Consider the following 18,747-nt stretch of genomic DNA (forward strand, 5'->3'; position numbering starts at 1 on the left):
ACTAGTACAAGAGAAAGTAGCGTGACTACACAGTGTAAGGCTAAAAACTGCATTTTTTGTCGGGTGGTGGTGGTGGTGGTGGTGGGGGGGGGGTCAATTAGTGTTACATATAGTAATTACAATCCTACTGTAAACACTGAGCACTAAACAATGTCCTTATACATGAGTCTTAGGACATCAAAACACGTTGCATAGAACTTTTAATTGTAAAAATAAATAATCTCTGAAACTGTACAGGCTTTACTGTGGTGGGCTTTTTCAGAGAGACAATTTACAAGTACGTGACACATTTCCAAGCCCACCACAGACACACATAAATCTAAAATATTATCTTAGCAAAACTTAATGGCTGTGAACAGTTAAGATTATTCCATCAGAAAAAAAATACAAAGTTTCTCTCACTTCACTTTCTTGTCTGAGTGGAAACCTGAAATCAACAGAACACGCGTGGGATGGAGAGGGGAGTAAAACGTCTTGAAACTGCTCTTACAGGTTTTAAGTTAGTCAACCTGCAGAGCAGGCTCAAGTCCGAACATCATCTGAAGTTCGGGCTCTTTTCAAACTCCTCCAGCAAGAGCATTACAGAGTCTGTTGGTGCCTTAAACGGCCTCCTTCCCTCCCTCCCTCCGTCCCTCCATCCATCCATCCATCCATCCATCCATCCTTCCTTCCTTCCTTCCTTCCTTCCTTCCTTCCTTCCATCCATCCATCCCTCCTTTATCATGCGCTAATGAAAGATTCAACATTATAATGCGTACACTGGAGAAGTGTAAGATGATTGATTACGCTCCCTTAATCATTTGAAATCAATCTTGCCGATCTGGAGTTGTAAGTAATCAGAAATCATTTCTTGACCTGTCTGCAAATAGAGGCCAGCTGAAAAATGCAGCTTGTGACCCCCGAGGGGACACTTTGTGACGCCTCCCCTCGCCATCCCGCAAGTGCGTCCAGGGCTTCTTTGGGGTCGCACGGTGACAGGTCAAACATGCAGTTCACGGCCGCTAACTGCACCCCCCACGGTACACCTGAACAAGAATGAACATTTTGAAATTAGGATCACGATATGATTTATTTGCTCGTTGGGATCTTTGGTAAGAATCTGGATCCTTTTGGTTTTTGCTCTCATGTTTCGTACCTTCACTCTGGCTCTGTCGAACAAAGGCGCCGATCACTTTGGCCACAGTTAACACAGAAGAAATGTTCTTCTCTTTGATTCCCATCTGACCAAGGAGCCCTGTTTCAAAATGAAGAAGAAGAAAATACAACACTTAATTGCCCTTTTGTTGATGGTGGAAAAAAATGGTAAATTTTTTTTTTTTTAGAAACCCCAAAAACTAACCAATTAGGCGGAGGACGCTTGCCACCGTCACATCGGCGATGGGAACTTGCTGGTCTCGGGGCTGACACACCCACGTGTTCATCAGTGGCCACAACTCTTTACTGGTACCCCAAACAAACACACGCACATTATTTAAAACATATTGCTCCATTCTGAATAATAATAAAGAAATAACATTTAAAAAAGGGTCCTAAATATTTCACAGCATTAAAGGAAAACAAATTCCAAGCTGGAAAGCGTTGGCCTCACAGTTCTGAGGTCAAGGGTTCAATCCCGGTCCCGCCTGTGTGGAGTATGCATGCTCTCCCCGTGCCTGTGAGTGTTTTCTCCAGTTTCCTCCCATATCCCAAAAACATGCAACATTAATTTGACACTCTAAAATTGTCCCTAGGTGTGATTGTGAGTGCGGCTGTTTGTCTCTAAGTGCCCTGCGATTGGCCGGCAACCGGTTCAGGGTGTGCCCCGCCTCCTGCCCGTCGAGAGCTGGGATAGGCTCCAGCACTCCCGCGACCCTCGTGAGGATGAGCGTCTAAGAAAATGGATGGGTGGATGGTAATATGGCCCTCGGAGAACATTATACACACTAAAATGGATAAGTAATCATTATAGACTGATTTACTTTAGTTATGACCACATTTTCCACACTATAGAGCGCACTGCATTATAAGGCTCACCTACAATGAATGGCCCAATTAAAAAAAAACAATTTTTTTTCATATATAAGGCGCACCGCATTATAAGGCGCATAGAATAGATGCTACAGTAGAGGCTGGGGTTGCGTATACATCCATTAAGCTCAGTATTGATTCATATCTAAGGCGCACCGTCGCGTTTTGAGAAAATGAAAGGCTTTTAGTGCGGAAAATACGGTACGTTTTGTGTCAATAATCTCCCCACACCGCAACTGTCAATGAGGCCACATTGAGATTCTCATGTGATTGAATGGAAATTTCGAATTTAATTCATTTCTGAAACAAAGTGCAAATATCCTCGTTTCAAATCTTTCACTAGAAATACAGTTGATGCAGTACAACTTGAAAATGGTGAATTTACGTGTTGCATACCTCAAGATATGGTCATAGCTCCACTTCCAGGACTTTTGTGCACAGAGGAGATGCATAGCGAAGACCTGCTCCCAAGCCGCCGTCCCCAGGTCATCGCCATAGCGACTGTGTTTCAAGAAAGAAACCTCCGGGCCCGAGTGCATCGCTGATAAAGTCCTTGAGAGCAGACGGTCAATATCGCAGGGCGGGCTCTGAAAGGACACAAGACGGATTCGGCCTCATCAATTTGACGTGAAACAAGTTCAAATGTATTTACAAAACTCCCTCAATAGCCAATACAGAACTACACAACAATGCTTTGACGATCGAAAACAAGTATGTATTACAGCACGGTGTCAGTTTTTTTTTTTTTTTTTAAATACATCTCAGCAATTCTGCCTTAATTTCTCCCGCTACCTTCTCCCATCCAAGGAATGCCGAGAGGCACTTTGAGATATCGTGCGGTGCTTTAAGTTTAGCGACCGCGTGGATGGCCTGGCACAGAAGGCCGCCGTGAGACAAAAGACTCCGCCATGTTGTCACCATAAACAAAATCAGCTTGGCAGCGTTGGGAAAATCTGCGACGGGAAAGAAAGGACGTTAAAATGCATGGATCCAATTGTTCCGTTGGTGCCAAACATGCCCAAATGTTTGTCATTTATTTTTTATAGTTACAATGTACAATTACAATTGTGCACAAAATGAAAGTACGACCAACCTTCAATGAGCAAGCTGTACGCCAGGATGCGAGCCTTTTCAAAGTCTCTTTTCTGTCGACAAATGGCCGTGTAAACTCTGCAGAGGGCCTGCGCATATTTTCCACACATGTCCCTCGTTTCGCTTTTGAGTTGGTGCAAGATGGCCAACGTCATTTCATCTGCCTTCAGGTGAAAAAAAAAAAAACAAAAACAAAACACCAGTTCACAGCCACACAATACTGGGGGGAAAAAAATACACTTTTCTTCTTTTTTTGTACGTAAAAAAAAAAAAGACATTTGCCCATGAAATAAATGGGGAAAAAACTGCCCTATGGAACTATTATGAATTGACTTGATAAGATTCTTAAAATAAGACATTTATCATGCTGAAACTTTTGAAACAAGTCAAAACTTTCTCTAAAATGTCACAATTTGACTTCACATCATATCGAATGCTGTACCTTGAATATGTGAAAAACATCTTCAATAATGACTTCTAATAAAAAGCGGTTAAAAATAGCAGGAAAAATGTATGCAGTTTTGAGAAAAATCACATTTACAATTGAAGGATTGTTACTGGTGACGGTAGCAGTAAGCATATGAATCAAAGTTTTAAAAATATACAATTTCAAGAGTCCAGTGAATGAAATAGATCCAACCCAAGAGCAATAATAGAATAAATATACTTACTAAGCTGCTGTGAAAAACCTTTGAAATGACTTCTTTCTCCTCGTCCCTCAGCACAGGCTCTTTGGGCAGGTTCCCAACATGGATGTGGCTCTGGATCACAGGCAACACGTCGAAGGCCTGGTGCTCGATCCTCTCCAAAAGGCGGCCCACGTCGTTTTCCTCCACAGGTCCTTCCGTCTCCGTTGAGACAACCATGTCCTCGCTTTCCATCGGTTTGACCTCCGGCGTCTGAAGCCATGCTGAATCCTTGTCACTGTTTGTCAAGGACCCAGGGCACGTTTGGCTGACACCTGCGGAGCGCTCCTCTAATCTGAGATGTTTGCTGTTTTTAGGCGGAGGAGACTCCGGGGCGGGTCGTTTTTCTCCTCTCGTCTCGGTCGTCTTGGCGAAGGCGGTTCCGGTGGAAGTGACTGTCGTAAAGCTGGACACCTGACTGTCAGTCCTTGGGGGCGAGGCTCCGTTTTCTGAAGAACTGATGCTAAGGTTCCCTCTAAGAATGCTCAAAGTGCGGGCGCGTGCGGACAGTTCTGGGTACATGTCGTCCAGAATCTTCATTGAGTTTTCCTGAGATGGACAAGAGGCTGTGGCCGGCGAGGAGTTTACGGCAGTGGGCAGGCGACCTGGGACGGGCACGGCGTGTTTTGGGGTGGCGGAGCCAAATTGAAGAGGTGACGACGGGACTCCGTTTGGAGTTGAAGACGAACAAACGGTCTGACTGTTGGGAGTCACGGGGGTCTGGACTTGAGTGCAAGGAGAGGCCAGTCTATCCATTGGGGAGGGAAAGGAGAGCTTTCCGATGGCGTGCCTTGGATTGATGGCTTTTCCGGATTTCGGAGGCGTCTTCACAGGAGTGATGAGCGGAGGGAGCGGCGAACCCATTTCAGTGCGAACTTTGCTTATGGACTCCAACGGTTGAATGGGTCCTGCAGTTTCACTTGTCGCCGGGATAGCTGTGGATACGCCGCTCATGATGAGATCAGGGTTCTGGTCCTCGAGTACTTCAACAGAAGTCTCCGATTGACCTTGCCCACTCCCGTGTAGAACACGTTCGACAGCGGTGACTGTCGGCACGTCACAAGCTTTGTCATGAGCCAAGTCTTTGATAAGACTACCTTCTACAAGACCTTTGTTCTGAAGAACCTTCTGTGTTTTGTTCATTAAAAGGTGTTTGCTGTTCCTTCCAAGATACCTTTCTTCTTCTTTTGTTTGGTTTTCTGATACATTTGTGCTCACATTGGGTAATGAGCAAGAATGACTCAAATGACTGGATAGCAAACAGCTATTTTCTTTCAAAGATTTACATTTGTCCGAAGGAGATTTTTCTTCGTTCAACGTGTCATTCTGAAGATCGTTCTGTGGAGCTGTTGTAACACAAGCGATCTGGTCAGCAACGGTTTCATCTGCAACATTAATCGTAGACACGGGAGGTAGAATTCTACTCGGGTCTGATCGGGGAGGTGTTCTTTCAGCTTCTACAGTTTCCTGGGCTTGCAATCCCTTATTTTCTTTCAAGTCTTCACTTTCTGGAGTGGTGGTGCTACGATTAAAGTCATAGCTTGATGTTTCCACGTCACCATCTTGCATTTCTGAGTCCGCTGCATTATTTGGGAGATTTAGGGCTGCAAAATCTGGAGCTTCTTGCACCAAACAACTCGAGTCTTGATCGTCGGTTTTCTTTTTGGAGACGTGTGGCCCATTTAAATTGTCTTTGCCCAGTACAGAGTTGATGCAAGTTGAGGACGTAAATGAGTGTGCATCCAATACCTCCTCACTGACCTTAGCTTTGGGAGATTTCCCACAAAGAGTGTCTCGGATTTTGCCAGAGGACATTTTGTTCAAATCTCTCTCTGGACACGCAGACTCGTCTTTGATCGGCTCTCCTTGAGCTCGTTCCTGTGAATCTGTAAGATTACAGCTGTCGGTTTCTTGTACGTTTGTGGCAGCGCAACTGGAACGAGGTTGTGTACAGCACAGCTCCGTTTCAACAGTACTTGCTGGAGATTCCTCAGCTGAAACGGAAAATGATACTAACGGCTCCAGAGTTTTCTCCTCAATCTGCATTTCGTCAGCATTCGGGCTGGGTCTTTCATTCTCTAGCTCTGTGGTGACACTTGATCCGTGTATGTTCGTGGTGCATTCCATTTCATGAGTTGCGACGTTATACAATCCATCACTTTCCGCAAACGTCGTCGACAAAGGTTTTGGAGAAAGGGGTGACTTTGTTCTAGTGTCCTGAAACTCCTTTTCACCAGGACCGGGATTACCAGGAGCACCAACTCGCACTGCTTCTCTGTCCCCGGTCTCCACAGACTCCGTTTCGTTCTCCTGAATGAAGGACAAAACACGTGAATGATTGATGACCAAGAAAGCGTAACCTGCCTTTTTTTGTGCAATTGTTATGATTTAATAATTGTATAAACTCTTACAGACTCCAATAGTGGTGATAGACAGGGAGGCAGCGGCTTGAACAATTTCAATATTTCGTCCATGTTGGGAGTGTCAGGGACAAACTCCTTTGGTTTGACGTCTTTGGTCACGTGATTATTGTTCGTTGGACGGGATTTTTCCTCTTTCTGTATTAGCTGAGATGCTTGTTTCTTAATTTTGTGTGCACGTGGGGACGTTTTCAACTGTGCATTTATCTGGGTGGGGGATCTTTGAATATCACCATTCTGATGGAAAGGAGTCCGGGATTTAGCACCCTGTGGAATGCAGTTCCTTTGTGGAGATTTGGGATCTGAAATGACAAGAAAACAGAATTGTGACAATCGCCGGAAGCTCGATACGCGAGTGTCCCGACGAGCCCTCACCCTGTAAAAGCAAGGCGTTGGTTCCCTGCTGGTCTTTCGGTTCCACGCAAGCCCACAACTGCTCCAAAAGTATCCGAACCTTTTCTGTAAAAACGGTGCCGACAGGAAGCTTTTAAATCTTGTGTCAGGTTAATGTGAGTTCCAACCATTTGGACAGCAATTGATATCATCAGCGCACCTTTGTCAACTTTATGTTCTCCAGATGGTCTTGCCTGAATTGCTATACTCTTATATTCTGCGGGGAGAAAAATCAGGCTAGTTTGCAGTGGCTCTGCATCGTTCACTCCTTCTACATGCATTTAAATTGCAGCGTTCAAGATTATAGAGTATTTTTACCTTTGTTTCTTTCTCTCTCCAGTTTTATCAGTCTTCCCTGTGCATACAAAAAAAAAAAAAAACATTTCAGTGAATGAGGTCGGTTACATTCCACCTGTATAACTCACTTGTTGTACCTCACCTGGAGGTCAAAAATGTTTTTCTCCAGCACCATCTTCTCCTTACTTAGCAGTGAAATTTGATTATTCCTTTCAGAAACGGATTCTGAAAGTGGAAAAAAAAAAAAAACATATTGATACATCAAATTTATTGAATATTAATCATTTTGTCTTTATACATGGTTACTTGGAAGTATTTTAGATACCTTCCATCAGTGTCACTTTATTTGCCAATTTTTCTTTCCTGTTGATGGACAAAAATGTGTTAGCTCAAGCAACATAAAGGCAAATAAAAAATATTGATTTCGTAAAAGTTCCAACTCCTTACATGCTCGATATTCTTTCTTGTTCCTCCATCAATTTTTCTACTTTATCTGCATTTTCTTGAGATTTCTTTAAAGATATCTGCGGCGGAAATTTCACGTTATGTGCAGGTCGACAGCAGAGGGCAGCAAAAGTTTTCAGAGCGCACTTCTACTTACTTGTGCGGTCAGCAAATCATTTTCGAACGCAGCCCTTTCCCGTTTCAGTTGCGCATTCTCAAGGGACAGAGCTTCCATGAGTTCTAAACGTTTTAAAGACACGCAAAAAAAGTTTGAAATGGAACATATTTACACACTGTTCATCATAAAGAGGTGAAATTTCAAATGACCTTTGATGCCCTTTAGTTGTTGTTCCAGCTTCCCATTCCTAAGGGTAATAAGCAAAGGAAAATTATCATTAAAACATAATCATATAAATGGCACGGTTGTTGTTAGAAGGACAACTTACTCAGCCAGCGTAACACCGTTTTCATGCTTCAACTTTTCAAACTCTTCAGTGATCTGACCGTAATCCCGGAGAATCCGCTGCAATCGTTCAAGTTGGAAAATATAGTCGGACATTTCGGGCAAGGGCAAGACATCTTGCAACCAAAGTAAAATTAATTCTAATATATATGTCAAAGTGAATTTGTATGACACACACACAGATGTTAACTGACACAAGTGTCACAGTAAAACCAGCGTTTCCCAAGACTGATTGCGCCAAGGCACTACTTTACAATAGAAAAAGCTCACTGCACACCACCAAACAAAAATGTCACAAAAAGAATAAATAAATAAATAATAATAAATATGATGAAATAGTGATGTTATAGTCTCAACTTCTTCAGTATAAAATGCAGCCCTGTTTTGTCAAAGACAGGGCAGTCAGTTGTATGAATACAACTAGTAGAAGCACAGCTTTATTACACCTCCTGCCATTTAAACGTTTTACCTATCAATATATGTCACACACATAGATGAAAATAAGTGTACTTTTCCATTCGTCAACTTCTAGTTTTCAGATATGTCAGTTGTGTGCGCTGTGGTTGGGAATCATTAAAGTACACAAGTGCTGTTACCACTGCCAATTCAAATAATTTTCTTTTTAATCAGACCCTTTGCGAGAAGAATTAAAATGAGCAAATAATCATGTTGACATGCGGCTACTTGAGTAGCGACACTTTATTTATGAACAAAACTGTCAAAATAAATAATGTAATACCAGTGACTGGTTGCCGTCAGCTAAAAGTCAACATTTCTGTCTTTCTAAGTTTCAAACAGTTGGATTATTAAGGGAAGCCAATATTGTGGAAAGTGACTATTTGTCATTGATTACATCAACACATTTTTTTTAGCATTACAGTAATATCAGAATCAAGAGTATAAAAACGTTTATCCTACACGACTTCTACCTTTTTTTCTTCCAACTCTGCTTGCACAGCCTCGTGATTCTCAGTCCTTTTCTCCAAAGCAAACAATCGACTCTGAAGCTCTTCATGTTGCTGTCGCAAAGTGATCGTGTCACTGAAAAAGATAAGAGAACATTTGCGATTAATTAATAGGGAACGTACAACTAACACACAGCAGCTCGTTATTGTGACCTTGTGTTTATATTGTTTTCGATGCAACTTTGCATTTGGGAAGATTTTTTTTTGACATGAATCAAATGATCAATACTCACTCTGCAACTGTAATCTTCTGTTTCAGTGCCAAAAACGATGACACGTATTCCGTTAAGCTCTGTGTAAAGTGACAAAAGATTCACGCACAGGCATAATTATTTGGATGAATCCTAATTTGCTTTGTTACCAAAATTGAGCCTATGAAGGTTGTGGCTTTTATGTGTGTCAGACCTGGTGTAAAACGGAGCAATTCTGACAGTTCCCAGGGGTCGCGTCCGAGGCAATTGGCACAGTTTTGGGCTGGTTGTCCCCCGGCATCATGGTATTAACAAACAAACAATGAGCCTAAAAACTAAAGCCCGTTCTCCACGTAGGGGTGGTCATGCCGTGGGAGCTCGAAAAACGATACACGCGCACGTTCAAAACAAACACATTTCGCATCTTCCACGTTGTCAAGGACCCTAGTCAGGACCTATCTGGGGACACTTCCGGGAATGCCTGCATAATAATATCATCACTTCTTTCAAGTATAAACCATGAATAAATTTGATTCTAATGCAAATATCGTAATAAATTTAAATCAAACTTGGGTCATTTGTTTTTGTTTTCTTACGTCCTTTCTTAGATTTTATGGGAAAAATAATGTTTTTTTTTTCTCAGGCAATTCTTATGACCTACAACAACAGAAGAAGCGTTCATTTTTTTAATACAAAGCTGCTGATTATTACAGCATTGGCAAAGTATTATGATTTCTCTTGATTTGGTAAATTCTATTGACTTAAATGTATTTGTGACATAAATATGCATAACCCATTTACAAAAAAAAAATGTGAGCGCGCCTCCGATTGGAGATGGTTTGGCGTCGTCAACAAGCTTCCGGACCCTCCCATTTCCAAATAAAATAGAAAAAAAAAAAAACTTTTGCGGTTCATAAGAGAAAATCCTGAGCTTTCAATAAAATATTATATTTCATAACATGTTAGAGATACGGCACAACATCACAAACACGGGTTTGAGCAAAGCAGATTCTTTTTTACTTACTTTTCTCTCGCGTTGCGTTTTGTGATATAACCAGCAGATGATGATGTTGCACCCTCAACCGCTCATCTAAATAAAAAATTTAAAAAAGACTGGTAAATTGGAAAGATTTACTTTGACGCCGTTAAAGTTTGTTTGCAAAGTTATTTTTTTCTCCATTTTCTGATGAGCTTAATTCACTTGAAGTAAGTTTTGTTTACGGTGTAAATATTTTCCCAAACATCATCAGTGGAAAAGCAAAGAAAAAAAAATCTGTGAAATTTTTGATGAATTTCATAATACAGAACTCTGCAAAATGAATTTGATTTTCAAATGCGAGGAAACAAGTTTACATTTTCTGTCTGAAATAGGACGTCGCAGAGACAACAAATGAACAATGCGTTTCGCATGTATTTCCCCATTGCGAGTCCTTATTTCCAAAAATATATCGAACTGATTGACTTTCAATTTTATGTTTTTATGACGAAAAAATCTTTTTTTATATGTTATGATGATAGTGCTTCACATCATATATTGGGAAAAGTTAAGATCTCACGAAATAGGGCCCACAGTAAAATGCAAGGTCACGGTGTTCTATGTCTTTCCTTTGCACTTCGCCTTTTTTGGCTTACCAAGTCGAATTAAAAATCCTTCATGTTGGCAGAAGTGAGAAAATGTCAAGCTCACACGAGCAGTTTTAATTCTACATGCCAAATTTTGAGGAAATCCCCCCCCCCCCCCCCACCATAATCCAACCTGTAAACCATGTCCGCCACACTTTTTGGGAGTACCAGGATGGCGGCCAACTAGCTTCAACCAATCGACACACTACTAGATATGTATGCGCTATCCATTTATATATATATATATATAGAGAGAGAGAGAGAGGAGAGAGAAGAGAGAGAGAGAGAGAGAGAGAGAGAGAAGAGAGAGAGAGAGAGAGAGAGAGAGAGAGAGAGAGAGAGAGAGAGAGAGAGAGAGAGAGAGAGAGAGAGAGAGAGAGCAGTGCCACTCTCAATAATCGCGAGATTTTGCTTTTCAATTCAAACCTGTCAGCCAATATTTTCATCAAAAACGAGGCAGAGGTTTTATTTAATATTACTGTTTGCCCCTGGAGCGTTATGTCAACAGTGTCAACATGAGCATTGCCCTTGAATATAGGAATAATAATGATGATAATAAAAAAAGACAATATTAAGGATTCAGTTAAATGTTTTGCACATAAAAAGTTAATTGAAACGCTACCTAAAAATGAATCTTTGCTAAGACAGTACAGTACGACAACGAGGCCACATTAAGATTGTCATGCGATTGCTGCAAACCTGTCGTGTGCCGTGATTCTACGATTTGTCTTTGAATGACTCTTCTTCTCGCTGCATCCAATTTCTTTGTCGTTGTATCAACCAGGGATTAATCATGAGAACACAGCACGTTCGTTCAAAAATCAGAATTTCTCTTTGATAGCGCCTCGAGTAGGTTTTCTGGCACCTTTCGCCAGTGTGGGTGGTTGCCATCCAGCTCAAGTAGCTGTGGTGGTTGTAGGTGCACCCAGTTGGAAAGATAACTGTGTCTTTAAGTGGAGCATCTGAGTGTGTTTTGGTGGGGGGGGGGGGGGGGAAGCTCATCTACCCAAACAGATGCAGTCAAAGATAGCAAAGTCTTGAGCAGGGCGAAGCAAGACACGCTTGAAGTAATGCTTTGCCTTTTACCGGATTTATCTTGATCACATTTCCAGGAAGTTGCTGTCTGAAAGCCATCGTTGCGTTGACAAAACACTTTACCTTGATCCCCCTTGTAATTTTACATTGCTTTTTTCTTTTTTTTTTTTTTAAGTTACAACTTTGAAATTTGTTCTCTTCTCTTGCCACAAACAATCAAATGAAGTTTTGGCTAAGCTGTTGTGCTGGGAGAACATTCCACAAACTTCACTTTGACTGTGTGTGTTTTGTGTGGCTTATTTCTCAGCAGATGGCATCAATTAATAATGCGTTATTCTGTCTGTGAGCATCATAAAACTCATTTCACAGCTCCCACAGATGTTTAATTAGAAGGAAGCGTCTCCCGCAGTAACGCTGGTTGTAAGTCATGACGTGAGAAAAACAGAAACGTACATTCAGTATTTTAGTCAGGCTGAGTGTGAACAGTACATAAAAGAATATCCGGACACCGGAAAGAACAGAAATGAATATAGAGCACACATTTTCATTTTTATTTTTACATTGACATTGTAAACATTACTGTAACATTGCACAAGTCAGTTTTTCCACAGCCAAAATATAGGAGAGTATCGAACGTTGAATATCGTATTGAACGTTCACGTTCTCCTCACACTTTCTCAATCATTGAGAGATTGGAAGTAAAAATTGGAAGAATTTAAAAAGATGACCATCCATCTCAAAACTTCCACATATGCCATCTTTTTTTGAGCAGTTGCCATTCCGTGAAGTGTTGGTTAACAATCCTCTTTCTAAATTGAAATGTAACTTATTTTCATGTAAATGGCACCGTGTGTAAGCTTCTTATGAAATAGAACAGACACTATAAATGGACTACGAGTAGAGTAATCAAAGGTCACAGTTATACCGCTTCTGAGTACAGTCTTCCGGCAAAGCTGTATCGTAAAACCAATAAATAATAAACATATCGTACCTGTGTCGGCAATTATTTTGTTCATTCATGAAACTTGACAATGTCACATTGCAGTGGTGACAAACGACAACACCACCGTAGCACCGCTGACTATACTATACAACTAGTATAACGAGTAACCTCAGAGATTCAAGTTTTTTGTTTATTTTTATTAACCTTTTCAATACGGAGGATCATAATTGTATATAACCAGCTAATACAAAATCCACATTGTACTTTTTCTTCAAGTTTTACAGTAAAAGGATTCCGGTATGTCCCTTTTCGCAAACTTTGATTCCTCAAGAATTGCAGTATTCTCCTTCTGATGTGAGTCGTGACGAGGATGTTTGCTGGGATTCCTTTTCTATTAGCGGGGAGTTGACCAAAGCGCTCAGTTCTTTCTCCTTTCCTTTTCTTTTTTTGTTTTTGTTTTTGTTTTTGTACTGTCCTGATCACATTCCTGTGCGGCACTATCGGCGAGAATTTCTCGTTTTCTGATGTCCGGCATCGCTAGGAGTGACTCAAGTCATCACGGCTCGCCGGAGCTTCCATCGAAATGTCTTGAGCGTTTCAGTGCTTCGAGCGAGCACGCGACAACGCAACTTTTCAAGCATGGGCATCGAGTTGAGTCTTTATAACTTCCAACTGCAGGACCTTCCCGTCTGCGTCGCAGACAAACCCACTCTGGCGTGATTATAGGTTTGAATTTGAACAGGACCGACAGCACTGCTTGCCGTAAAACTTGTGGTTGCACACGCCGTGCTGCGGCACCAGATAACACCAGTTGAAGTAATCCCGACATGCCAGATCTGCGGAGAGGAAGCGCAAAATTAGTGCACTCAGAAATGATTTTGATTTTCAAAGTAATACTCGCAATATGTACAACAATCAAACCCTTCATTTGGCTCACTTGCAGAATGGATTGAGAACCAATATAAGAACAAATCCGTAAATTTTTTCGAGTTGTTTTCTTAACCTTATTTATCTATTTACAGTAAATGTGAGGCTAGCAATATGCTCCAAAGGACTTGGTTGCGAGTTGTACACTTTTGCAGGTTAATGTTAGACTAACCACCTCTCTGACTGTAAAATCAAAAGTGAACTTTATTAAATGGTGAATCCATGGTTGCAGGTGACATTTTGAATCTCATCAGACCGTGCCAGTGTAGCAAATGTTGTTGCCGTACCCTTTTTGTCAGGTTGAGGGCAGTAGTTGGTATTGCAAGCCTGGGACATGGATGGTTTTAGATGGAGGGCGCAGCCAGAATGCGGTTTCCTCTGTGCCAGGCATTGGACCGTCCTCGCCTGCACCCCACCGCCGCAGGTCACTGTACACTGTCGACACAACCGCAATCGGTGACATGCAGTAAACCTGATCCGGCCACATTTAGGACAAGGTGTTCCCTTTTTTTGAGAAGCTGTAATTTGTGTTCCTTACCTGGGACCACGGAGATGCGTGCCATTCAGGTCTCGGGAGCGGTACCGGTGGATGGTGATGATGATGATGACGCGGGTTCCACCGCTGCACCGGCGGGGTTGGACGGACGAGACACTCGGCTAAGATGCACGGCTGCTGGAGATCCACTTTGGGCCTGGGGAGGTGGTGGCACTTTTTGCCAGCAAGCTCTCGGTACTTTCCGGCCGCGTTCTTGAAATAGGAGAGCAGAAAATGGGAATTGAGCTAAAAAAGTTGTTTCGAGTGACGGCGATTCTTCATTTTGTGTCACAAACATGTATAAAATTAACACCTTTTCAGCGCACTTGATGAATCGCGCTTGATACCCGCGGCCACAGGTTACTGAGCACTGAAAAGCCACAACAAGGAACGGAAAATACATAAATGCATTCCAAATGAATGGAATTCTTGTGCATTTTAGTGTTAGATCCAACCTCGGCTCCAAAAATGTACTACCTGTTGCCACGTTGAGACAAACCATTGGACTTTGCGTTGCTTCTGACAGCGTTTGATGAAGCAGGATTCTTGACTGACAGGTTTCAGCAAGCCTGCGCACAAACTGTCTTGCACAGTCTGCGACTGACTGCCTGCCTCAGGCCTTGCACACAAAACTGTCCTCTTCCTCGAGCCGTTGCCGCACTTACGAGAGCACTGAAAAGAAAACGAGATTGGCCGTCACGCATGTTAAAATTAGCAAACGGCATGTGTGTGTGGTCCAGTTTTCTGCAAGGATTCCAACAAAAATATACATCGCCGTTTAAACCGAATACCCCCTTGAGTCATTGAAGCCAGATAAATCATAATGAATTTAAAAATGATTCTTTGGCTCTGTTGGTTGGTTATTTGTTTTGCTATTGTTCAAGTCAAACTGTGCAAATGTTTTAAAGTTTAAAGTCCGTACGGTTCTTGCATAACGGTATGACCAAAAAAAAAAAAAAAAAAAAAAAAAAAAACACATCAGTTGAACATTTGCTGATTTTAAACTTAGTCAAATTTGAACACCATCCAAAATAAATAGGTTATGCTCTAGCAGCCCAGTGCCAAAACGTGGTGTCATCGCTTTGTACGATGAGTGCAACAAGCGAGATAATGAAACTTCGCAACGCTGGCATGCAAATTTAAGCACAGCCAGGAACATTTCGTGCTCCCACCAGGGCCTGAAAAGACCTCACAAACTTTTAGTTCCTCAATATCTATCCATCCATCCGTTATCTATCGCTTTTCCTGGTCGGGTCGCGGGGGAAGTAGCTTCAGCAGCGATACCCAGACTTCCCTTTCCCCAGCCACTTCTTACAGCTCTTCCGGAGGGGATCCCGAGGCGTTCCCAAGCCAGCCGTGAGACTTGGTCTCTCCGGCGTGTCCTGGGTCGTCCTCGGGGTCTCTTTCCTGCGGGACACGCCCGGAACACCTGACCAGGAAGGCGTCCGGGAGGCATCCGGATCAGATGCCCCAGCCGCCTCGTCTGGCTCCTCTCAATGCGGAGGAGCAGCGGCTCGACACTGAGCTCATCCCGGATGACCGAGCTTCTCACCGTCTCTCTAAGGGAGAGCCCCGGACACCCTGCGGAGGAAACTAATTTCGTCCGCTTGTATCCGGGATCCACAGCTCATGCCCATAAGTGAGGGTAGGAACGTAGATCGACTGGTATATTGAGAGCTTGGCCTTTCGACTTAGCTCCCTCCTTACCACAACGGACCGATACAAAGTCCGCATCACTGCAGACGCCGCACCGATCCGTCGCTTCCATTCTTACCTCACTCGTGAACAAGACCCCAAGATACTTGAACTCCTACTCCTTGAAATAGTACTGCAATCCCCGTAATATCCGCTAGAATGCCAAGTAAATGTTATGTGAGACAAGCATTATCAATGTCTTGAATGGGTTTTTTTTTCATCTTCAAGTGGATGAGTCATAAGAGTGGCACAAAGTATCAGAGGAGAAGAAGAAGACCACTTTTGGTACGCAGTGCAGATATTTAGGATCACTGAGTTTTGTGCAGAGTTTGGGATGGAACCCATCTCAACGGGGCCCATTTGGAGTTTCAAGATCTTTAGTTCCTAGTCATAGAACGCAGTGACGTCCTGGCATGTGCAGAGCTAGTACGGGAAGAGTTGTGCTTCTGAATTGAAAAGAAGTTTTGTCCTTGACTTGTCACAGATCCGCGTATGCAGAGTGACAGCAGCTGACCTTGAAATATCCTTTCGTGTCACGACACGTGCTCACCTGCGACCACGGGCCGGTGGTCCAAACCGGCGGACAAGCGCGGGCGCCGCAGGCCCGCCTCCCGGCCGGGCCCGGCTGGGGACAGTGAGAATCGGCGAGGGTGTCGTCTCTGCCGTGACTTCTCCGGACGCACCGGACCTGCCGGGTCTGCTCCCCTCCTCCGCAGCTCTGACTGCACGCCCCCCAGTCCCCCGCAGACCAGCTGGGAAAACACAACACAGCCCCCGCTGAGTCAACAGGGCCAGCCTCCCGATCCCCGATTCACATGGCTGGAATTCACCAAATGACAATTTTTGCCCCGGTGACGAGGGCACCCCTCGCAAACCCCGAGAGAAAACACAACATACGCGCGTCCTCAGAAAGGGACGTTTGAGGAATTTGTTGGCTTCGTGCAACAAGAATGTTTTGGGCTAATACTCAAAATGAATGGAAACTCATTTGGAGCCCTTGATTGTGCAGTGTGATCGGCATTTCAGAAATTGAAAATGAAATGTTTTGAAAATGTTTCCCACAGGGGACGTTTTTCAAAAATTGAGCTGATGGCATGCATGCACGCAATACTCCTCTTATCTGCAATTTACAGTTGACTAGTTTCTGCAGCTCTGTGTGAATAGTTGCCGGTGTGACGGTCTGAGCGCTCCCCCATGCTGAAAAGTCTCCTCGTGGTTAATGCCAATGCGTTACCAACAGGGGAACTCTGGGTACGTAGCAGACGCTTACCGGGAAATCCCCCGGTCTCATTCTTCCCCTTCTTCTACATCGAGGGAGCTAACGTACGTTTTATCCTCACCCTAACCTTAAAACAAAAGTTGATCAAAAGAGATCCGCGTATATGTACGTCCGCTGTGTTCGTCTTTCCGAGACGTCCGTCGCGAACGCGAACGCTCGGCGACAAGTTGTCGAATGGCACATGTTGAAGAAGCACAGACGGGGATGTTTCAGACTGCCTGGAACTTTACAAAACATACGTGCATGTGCGTTAATCATAAGGAGACTTTTCAGCACCGGGAGCGCTCAGACCGTCACACCGGTTATATCTACTGTACATAAAATATAAAAGACACTTTTTATTGGATTTCACAAGCCCATTGAACTATGAATCAGAGAAGAATAAAAAAGGCTTCCCCTTTTCCAATAAGCTACCTTGGTCATCTTGTGTCAGTAACAGTTCCGAATCCATCCATCCATTATTTTGTATACCGCTTAACAAAACACGGAAAGGCCTGAGCCAAAATTCCAACCTGCACCTTGTTACCACAACAGTGTACAATAATCCTGTGAAAGTTTGACCAAAAAAAAAAAAAAAAAAAAAAACTGCTCGAGCGCTGACACGAAAGATTATCCACTACTGTAACCATTATTATTACTATTATTATTATTTTTCCAAGCCCTTATATCTTTGACACCTGACACACCGCATGCAATATGGCCCCCAGGCTTAACTCACCAAGGTGTTAGAGATTTATTCATGGCTGACTGCTTCGGAGCAAGTCAAAACAATCCAAGCTCAAAGCTTTTTGACTGGAACCGAAAGCCACGGTTTTTTTTTTTTTTTTTTCGTTTTGTAAAACTCTATTTGTCTTATCTCTGCGCTCATCCCTGCCAGAAGTAAACATCACCACATGTGGCTTACATCGCTCATATCTACATTCATTGAAGCTACCAAACAAACGTCCTGCAAAGTTTAGAGGATTTCGTCCCAACTCTTAAAATGCGGCGTTTGCTTATTGTGAGCCCGTCGTGTGCATCGTTTCTACTTTTCGCCGCGTGAGCACTTCATCTTCGCTCAGAGACTCAATAAAAGTCAGCCGGCGCTGCACCTCGTGACCTCCAAAGAGCAAATATCTTAATCCTTCATCACACGTGTTGTCATCGTTCCCACCGTCCGTTGCCTGTTAAAAATCCACCCAAAATGTTGTCATCGCTACGTGTTATCATTAGGTGTGCCTGCACAACCTAAAAGGCAAACAAAAGAGCTGGTCTTTTTTTTTTTTTTTTGGGAAGCATTTTCACAAATACAATGAGGCACAATTTGGCTGATTTTATAAGAGAGATATGAATTCATTACGATGATTGATTGCCACCTCACAGGAATAATGTATGAAGAGGAAAAAAAAAGGAGAGCTGCGAATATGCAGGCCGACTGTGGATTGATTTACAAAGTCTGCATTCGCACTAAGCGGCATTCAGTCACTACGTACTGGATACAGTATGTGCACTGTACTTGTGAGTATTTGAATCCCCATTCTTTTCCTGTACAGTGCGCTCCAAGTAGCTTATAAAACTCAAGAGTGCTCATGTTACATTATATATTTCACACTGTAAAAAAAAAACAAAACCAAAAAAAAAAACCAGAATGATATCATTGTCTAAAAATGAACAGATGCCAGAAACGCTTTTCCGTGACGTAAACCAGCAAACTGCATCCCAAACAGGAGAAAACTCTCACGGCACAGATCCAAACAAAAAATGTCACAGGAA

General features: G+C 42.9%; 2 protein-coding genes across 4 annotated transcripts in view; both read right to left on the bottom strand.

The window, feature by feature from the left end:
• Nucleotides 1-183: 183 nt before the first annotated feature.
• ice1 (KIAA0947-like (H. sapiens)) lies at nt 184-9,416 on the bottom strand. The gene is made up of 20 exons (XM_061819631.1): nt 9,173-9,416; nt 9,001-9,059; nt 8,732-8,843; nt 7,786-7,862; nt 7,667-7,704; nt 7,497-7,579; nt 7,343-7,419; nt 7,221-7,258; nt 7,038-7,120; nt 6,917-6,953; nt 6,759-6,815; nt 6,581-6,664; nt 6,197-6,507; nt 3,771-6,095; nt 3,101-3,263; nt 2,800-2,960; nt 2,404-2,594; nt 1,340-1,440; nt 1,136-1,234; nt 184-1,025 (listed from the first exon to the last, which is right to left on the bottom strand). The coding sequence occupies exons 1-20, from the start codon at nt 9,260-9,262 to the stop codon at nt 844-846; spliced, it is 4,368 nt and encodes a 1,455-aa protein (XP_061675615.1). The 5' UTR covers nt 9,263-9,416; the 3' UTR covers nt 184-843.
• Nucleotides 9,417-12,158: 2,742 nt separating this feature from the next.
• Nucleotides 12,159-18,747, bottom strand: part of LOC133501396 (A disintegrin and metalloproteinase with thrombospondin motifs 16) — a 47,492-nt gene continuing 40,903 nt past the window's right edge. For all 3 annotated transcript variants that reach the window (XM_061821138.1, XM_061821137.1, XM_061821136.1), the window contains 6 exons: nt 16,267-16,468; nt 14,499-14,693; nt 14,335-14,391; nt 14,025-14,234; nt 13,774-13,921; nt 12,159-13,395 (listed from right to left, as the gene is read on the bottom strand). In XM_061821138.1, the coding sequence (XP_061677122.1) occupies nt 13,280-13,395; nt 13,774-13,921; nt 14,025-14,234; nt 14,335-14,391; nt 14,499-14,693; nt 16,267-16,468 (928 nt within the window). In that variant the 3' untranslated portion in view covers nt 12,159-13,279. The remainder of the gene's footprint in view (nt 13,396-13,773; nt 13,922-14,024; nt 14,235-14,334; nt 14,392-14,498; nt 14,694-16,266; nt 16,469-18,747) is intronic.

Source organism: Syngnathoides biaculeatus, chromosome 5 (assembly GCF_019802595.1).
Source record: "Syngnathoides biaculeatus isolate LvHL_M chromosome 5, ASM1980259v1, whole genome shotgun sequence".
NCBI lineage: Eukaryota > Metazoa > Chordata > Actinopteri > Syngnathiformes > Syngnathidae > Syngnathoides > Syngnathoides biaculeatus.